The sequence below is a fragment of the Paroedura picta genome, chromosome 5, assembly GCF_049243985.1.
Source record: "Paroedura picta isolate Pp20150507F chromosome 5, Ppicta_v3.0, whole genome shotgun sequence".
In the NCBI taxonomy this organism is placed as follows: Eukaryota; Metazoa; Chordata; class Lepidosauria; order Squamata; family Gekkonidae; genus Paroedura; species Paroedura picta.
This window is the reverse complement of record NC_135373.1, coordinates 57,594,789-57,602,289: the sequence shown is the minus strand read 5'-3', so window position 1 is coordinate 57,602,289 and position 7,501 is coordinate 57,594,789. Positions and strand designations below refer to the sequence as shown.

The following is a 7,501-nucleotide window of genomic DNA, read 5'->3' as shown; positions in this document are numbered from 1 at the left end:
TTGTTGAGAGTAAAATAATTAACATTAAAGTACACTTTTTAAAAAGTTCTATGTGTCTGGCCTATTGAATGCTCATTGTGCATGCTTAAGACTCTGGATTAAACATTTCAGTCTGAAGAACAAGTGAAAATGGTGGTCAATTAATGGTATAGATGAATACTCCAAATAGGACCGTTTCTTAGATCGAATCCATGAATTTTGGTGACATCAATAGGGATGGGCATGAAATACTGAACCATAAGCTGAAATGAACTGATATGCCAACTCATGAACTGAATCTTTTGTATAAGTTCATGAACCATTTAAAATTTAAACCACACGGGCCAAGAGCAGAAACCAGGGTGTTAAATGGCTTCTAGCTTCCAGCTATTTAAACCAAACAGCTGAGTTGTGGGTCCCATAACAGATAGGTTCTCCAGTTTTGTCCCCCACACACACACACTTCAAAGTGGCAGGGAGAATTTAAATGGCTGGTGGACCACCCATATATTAGCTTTAAAAGACTCTCACGTCTTTACCCTCTGGTTTTGCAAAACCAGAGAGTTAAATAAGAGTGTGAAGCATTTCACCCCCCTTCTTTCTGCTGGCTGTGGCTTTCCCTGGCAAGCCAAAAGTAAAAGATGAAGTGCCTCACATGGTACACTTTACCCCCTCTTGTCTGGGCCAGCAGAAATGCCCCCTTGAAGGTACTTCCCACATTCCTTTCTGCTGGCCATGGTGAGCTGCATCCTGCAAAAAGGTGGGGTCAAGTACCCCAGCAAGGGACTTTCCCAATGGTCTGCAGAAAGGTGGGAAGATCCCCTAGAAAAGGACTTAGCCCCTTCCATTTAAGCTCTGCTTTCTGCCACTCACAGTTCTCCACAAGGGGCAAAGTCAGGGCCATTTAAACCCATTTTCTGCTCCCCATGCTCACATGGAGCAGAAAGCAGCTGTAGTTTAAATGGCTCAGAGCTAGGTGTCTTAAGGCTAGTCACTCTCTTGGCTTAGCCTGCCTCACAAGGTTGCTGTAAGGATAAAATAGAAAACCAGTGAACCAGGTATGTAACCTAGATGTCCTTTGGGGAAGGTTGGGGTAAAAACTGTGATAGATAAAAATCTGTTGAACTCAAACTTTCAACTAAAATTAGGATTGTTCTGTCTAGCAGAACACAACAGAGACTTGACTCTTAAATATACAGTGTAATCCGAAGAATGTCTATTCAGGTCAGCCCCACTATTTTTCATGGCACTTCCTTCCAAATTGGTATACATAGGAATGTACACATACTCATAACTAACCAGAGCAAGGCTCCCAATAAGATGTTTAGGAGGTCCTTAATAGAGTTGCCATAAATTGGAAGCGATTTGAGGGCACTTAATATAAAGTTTCCAAATAATTGGAAACATGTTTAAAATGCATCTAAACAAGTGTGACCCAAGTGGGTAGTGATGTTGGTCTGAAGCAGCAGAACAATTTTTGAGTCCAGTAGCACCTTGAAGACCACAAAGTTGGTCTTAAAGATGATACTGGAATCAAAATTTGTTCTAATCTAATGTGTTCTACTGATTTTGGTGGAATTTTATCCTAAAGAAAAGGGAACAGGAATCTATCCTTATAAATGGATAGTAATTTGTATAAAGTAGTCAAGTAGTCAAGTCAAATTTTCTAACATTTTTGGAACCAAGAGAAGAATCAGTATTTCGGATCAAGTGTACACAACATTTTGGCATGTTCAGCCAAAGAACTTCACCCTAAACTTTTTATCTGGAAGCAACTCCCACTAATATTCATGTAAACTGAATATTTAGCATCCTGGGGTGTGCTATGTAACTCAGAAGACCACTAGGATAGATTCAAATGAGTAGCCGTGTTGGTCTTCCTCAGACTATGAACTGGCCATCATAACAGTAGGAATATATAACCAAAAAGTTAATCCTGTTACATTAGTAAACTGTGTCACAGTTTATATATATATTCCTACTGTTACGGTGGTCAGTTCATAGTCTGAGGAAGAGTGCTTGCACTCGAAAGCTCACGCCTTGAATAAATCTTTGTTGGTCTTAAAGGTGCTACTGGACTGATTTTATTCAGAAGACCATCTGAGGCATACACAGTTATTGCAGTCAAAGTCCATTAAAAACTATAGGCTTAGAATGGAGTAACTCTGTAGAGGAGAGCATTCTAATTCCCTCTTCCAGAAACAAACTTCCAGTGGTCTCCATGGTGGACATAGTGGGAGGTAGCAAACTCCGTGTGGGGTAGGGCTTCATGTGAGTGATGCAATTCAAACGGGCCAATTAAAAAAGCGAAGGGTCTAGGGGGCGTGGAAAATGTCGCCTTCCACCTCGGGGCTTTAAAAAGGGCTCCATTTTGTGCCGGCCGCCCGGGAGTAGGCGGTGGCGGCGGGATATCGATCGGCGCTCTCTGCCCTGTTGAAGGGAAAGAAGTTAAGGCTGGCAAAGGGGCGAAAAAAGTGCTGTTTCCACGTAGCCCTTTAAGAAGTGTGTGTGTGTGTGTGGGGGGGGGGCGCCTGAGCGGTGGGGGCCGGAGCAGAGACGCGACCGCGGCAGATCCCTCCTCAGGATCCCGTCAGCCGCAGTAGCCTCTCGACGGCAGGCGGCGGCGCTGGAGAGAGTCCGCGAGAGGCCCCGCCACGGCGTGAGGAGAATGAAGCAAGGAGGAGCCGCCTCCACCACCGGCCTTGGGGCTGAGGCAGCGGCGGCGCTTCCTTCAGCCGCCGCCGAGGCTGGATTGGCGCCGGTGGGCTGCGAGGCGACGGAAAAAGTGGTCCATTCCCGCTCACAGGTGCTGTTTTCGGGCGGCGGCACGAAAGCGCTGGGCGACGCCTTCAAGCTTCTGGTGCCCAAGTCGACGGAGTTCATGAGCTCGGACACGGAGCTGTGGAACTTCCTCTGCAGCCTCAAGCACCAGTTCTCGCCCGTCATCCTCCGCAGCAAGGACGTCTATGGCTACGCCTCCTGCCGGGCCGTGGTGCCGGACATACCCCGAGGCTTGGCGACGGCGCGTAGAAAGTGCCGCCCGTGGAGGAGAGCCGCCGCCAGGGGGAGGCGCCTGCGAGCCACTGCAGCTGCCCGAGGAGGAGGAGGCGGCGGCGGCGGCGGCGGCGCGAAGAGGGCGGCGAAGAAGCGCTGCCTGGAAGGGGCGGCGGTGCCTGCTGCTGCTGCTGCGGCTGCTGCTCCTCAGGCAACGCCGTCCGAAGTTGCCTTCCTGGGTCGCGGCGCCCGGGAAGAGCCTTGGCAGCAACAGCAGCCGCGACCCGGACTGGCGAAGCCGCGGGCGCCCGCTGCCTCGTTGCCCTCGTCTCCCCCCGCCCTTCCGCGGGCGGCTCCTCCTCAGGGCAGGGCCCTTGAGGAGATCTGGAGGGCGGCCACCCCTCGCCTCACCGCCTTCCCGACCATCAGAGTACGCGGGAGCGTGTGGAACCAGCGCAGCCTGGAAGCCAACAGGCGCAGGGCGCAGCGCATCCTGCGAGTCAACCTGGCGCCCGTCGTGAGGATGAGCCGCTTCCCTCTGGCCAGATGCTGAGGGGGGAGTTTCTCCCTATAAGGAGCCACGAATAAATTAATTTCCACTACGGATTATGGGATAGGAGATGCAAGACTTGGACATTTCTCCCTCTCGTGTGGAGGCAGACAAGGAGGCATATGTCAGCCCCCTGTTTACAAATGTTTTGGTCTGGATCGCATCCTCCTTGATTCAGTTAACTGCACTTTAGGACAGGCGAAGTTGCCCCTTTTCTGTCGCTCTGCCCTTCACACGGGGATTTAAGATTGTTCCTCAGCCGTCTTGATGTATAAGTCTGTTCCAAAAAGACCTCTTTCCTAGGCTTGGGGAGCTAAATGGCATGAAGATATTTTACCTTGTCTCCACTCCCTCCCCCTTGGACTACCTCTCTGGTCTGGAACTCTGAGAAAAATAACATTTGTTTTGTTTTTCAAAGGAACTTTCTGCTAACAGAATAAATGCCAATTCAGCTCTTTTCCCCTTCTAGATGTAGCCAATGACTATTATGTATGACTATTTTGTGCTGTTGCACTGTGTGCTCAGGGTTGCTTGAATGCCAAGTGTTTCAGATTACTGACTGAAGCTTTGACCAAGAATACTCCAGGAATGAAGACTTAGAGCCCATGGCTGATTTGATGGTGCAAAATGTTTCACTCCTTCTGGTTTGTTTTGTATGAGTTGGTCTTAACCTACACATTTTCAATATAATGGTAAAATGTTTTGTATGTAAAAGTTTTATAGATGAAATGATATTTCTGTTACAGCTTCTAAGGATATTTGTATTGGATACATCATTTTTATATAACTTGCTTTAAATAAGAGGTTACCAATTTAAGTGAAAATTAATAAAAGATCAACTATTTGTATTTGAAGTGGTTATTTGCAAAGGATTTCTTCTTATTTCTTGAGGAGGGGGGTGTTATATTAATGTGATAAATAAATAAATAAATGTTAGGGTTCAAAAATAGTGTTCTAAGGCAGTGGTACCCAACCTTTTTATCACCGGGGACTGGTCAATGCTTGATAATTTTACTGAGGCCTGGGGGGGGCTAGTCTTTTGCCGAGGGACATTGCCACCGTCTGAGCCCCTGCTCCACTTGCTTTCCCGCCAGCGCCCCTGACTTCCCGCTGCCTGCTGGGGGGACGCTGCCAGCAGCAGCTGCACAGTGCCATGCCCAGGGGGAGCCCCAGCAATGATGGCCGCTGGAAAGCACCAAAGGTGAGCCGGCAGCAGAGTGGCAGGGCAGCCCCCGAGGCAGCAGCTGTGGAGGAGGATGAAGAGGAGCCGCGACTTGGTACCGGTCTCCGGCCCAGGGGTTGGGGACCACTGTTCTAAGGCAGTGGTCCCCAACCTTTTTGAGGCTGGGGACCGGCAGGGCAACTGCCTGCCTGCAATGTTGCACATGGGCGCCCGCACATGCGCAATGCGCGGGCGCGGCCCTGTTTCCCTCTCCCCCCCTCCTGCAGTAAGAAGCTTCCCGGGCCGCAAGCTTGCGGCCTGGGAAGTTTTTTACTGTGGGGGGGCGGGGAGAGGGAGCTGCGGCCCGGCGCTATGGCCTTCGCAGCCCGGCACCGGGCCGCAGCCCGCGGGTTGGGGACCACTGTTCTAGGGGACTAGTTCTGCAAGGTAACTGATCTATAAAGTAACAAGGAGGAAATGATGTACTTTGTGGCCCACGGCAGCATTTTCAGTTGCTACTGTATACTACAAGTGATATTTTCAGATGTTTAGATGATACTGTGTAAGTGGGAATTTTAGATTTCAAATGTCACGTAAACTAGGGGTAGTCAACCTGTGGTCCTCCAGATGTGCATGTGCATGGACTACAATTCCCATGAGCCCCAAATGCTGGCAGGGGCTCATGGGAATTGTAGTCCATAGACATCTTGAGAACCACAGGTTGACTACCCCTGACCTAAACAATTATGAGGCTAGTCACATGTGTCCCCAGTTCCCAGGAAATCTTGTAAAAGGAAATCTCAGTGCATAAGTGGACAGTTACATTTGCTCCAGGCTTTAAATCACACCTGTGATCTCAGCGGATTTTCATTCTCTTTAGAGCTAACTGCAAGTTCAACACTCATGGCAGATGAAATCTCACTAATTTTTGTACTTTTAAAAAAGTATTTTAACCTTTTGGTGCAAATTGTGGGAAATGCAGGAGGCATGTCAAAAGTCAAGATAAATTTCAGCTACATTCCTGTAGGACAGTGTTCCATGGCCCACTGGTATCAAAATGTTGGACTTACAGTAAAAATGCTCCCTTAATGCATGTTTAAATAAGTCTGTACAACCTGCAAATAAATAAATATTTTGTTGAACGGAAATGTAATGCCCTCCCCTTGGAAAAACAACTCTACCAGGTATTCCTACTGTGTTTGCTTATTATAGCAACTCATTTCAGATAACACCTTCATGAGGTACAATCAATGCATTGGTCGGTACCATTAATATCACTAATGGTTATGCCTGCATTATTAATGCAAATATCACATTTTATATTTATTACGAGTTAATTATTTCACTCTGTACCTGAGAATTAAAACAAAAGCCTTAGCACTGGTAAGGCAATTGCCTATTAAAGCAAAGCTACTGTTCAGTTTGGAAAGTATAACTTCATTTTCATGGGGAATTAGTTGTCCTCTGTTCTTTCTCCAGAACTGTTGGAATCCCCCCCTGCTCCTTCAAAAAAAAAAAAAACAGGCATAGGGTATAACAGATAACAAGGTGCACCCTTGGGATGCTGGCAACAAACAAAAAGATGGAAGTCTTGCTATCCTATATTCTGATAGCCAAGTTGGCCAGTTTCTGGATGCTTAAATTGAGTGAATGGGCCAGAGAGATCTTTCTACAAAGCTGAAAAAGCTCTAGGTTTGCAGAGAAATAGTATAATAGTAAAAGATGGGGTTTGTGGGGAGGTATAACCCTTCCCATGCCTATTTTCACCTTTGAAGGGGGACTCATTAGGACCAGACTGACTAGGGTTGACCACTCTAGGCTCAAAACTTTCTGGAGATTCTATGGTGGAGTCTTGAGGAGAGCAGGGTTTGGGGAGGGGAGAGGCCTCAGCTGGATATAATGCTATACAGTCCATCTTCCAAACCAGTTATTTTCTCCAGGGGGATAGATCTCATCTAGAGTTCAGTTGTAATCTGGGAGATCTTCAGGTCCCACCTGGAGATTGGCAACAATATGCTTGGAACAACTTCTGCTTGATACCACCTGACTTGCATGATTCAGCTAGGCCTGTCTGCTTGCTACTGTTCAACAATAGCTACCCTATGAAAGCCAGTATGGTACAGTGGTTAGACCTTCAAAGTAGGTCCTGGGAGACCCAGGTTTGAATTGCCATCTTAATGTGAAAGCTGACTAAGTGATTTTGGACCTGTCATATACTTTCAGACTAACCTACCCCACTCAGCTGTTGTATGGCTAAAAAGAAGAGGGGGATAATGTAAGTTGCTTTGGTTGAGAAATGTGGGATATAAATGAAGTAAATATATAATCCATATACTGAATATGGAAGGCAAATAAAAGGTAGATTGTTGAATGGCTGAGAAGGAGAGAATGGGGCAGGGAACTGTAATGCCAGACAACTTGGCCACAATTTTCCTAGACAGAGGCTGCTGGAGTGGGGAGAAAAAGTTTAAGACAGAGAGAAAAAGATAGATTACTTGAGAAATTACACGACTTCAACAACGTTCATCCCATTTCTTTTAACCAACTGCTTGCATGACTGTTAATTAAGGAGCCATTGACTCAAACATTTGATTAGTGGAAATGCAAATATGTCACAGTCCTTGCATATATGGCACCACTCTTATCAGAACCAGGTATGCATACTTAGATTGTTTGAAGTCACAACTGAATATTTAATCTTATTTTTTGTGTAGCATATTTACTTGAAAGTAAGAGAATACTGAATGTAAAACTATCTCCTTTAAAAGGTCATTCACAAAAGTTTGTACTATTATTATTATTATTATTATGGTGCT

General features: G+C 46.6%; 1 protein-coding gene across 1 annotated transcript; it reads left to right on the top strand.

The window, feature by feature from the left end:
• The first annotated feature begins 2,343 nt into the window (after nt 1-2,343).
• CCDC71L (coiled-coil domain containing 71 like) lies at nt 2,344-4,377 on the top strand. The gene has a single exon (XM_077338157.1). It carries the CDS (start codon nt 2,648-2,650, stop codon nt 3,524-3,526), a length of 879 nt encoding a protein of 292 aa, XP_077194272.1. The 5' UTR covers nt 2,344-2,647; the 3' UTR covers nt 3,527-4,377.
• The last annotated feature ends 3,124 nt before the right edge of the window (nt 4,378-7,501 follow it).

Bases quoted from the DNA above. Each gene is read 5' to 3' on its own strand.
- CCDC71L (XM_077338157.1), top strand. From the start codon at position 2,648: ATGAAGCAAGGAGGAGCCGCCTCCACCACCGGCCTTGGGGCTGAGGCA.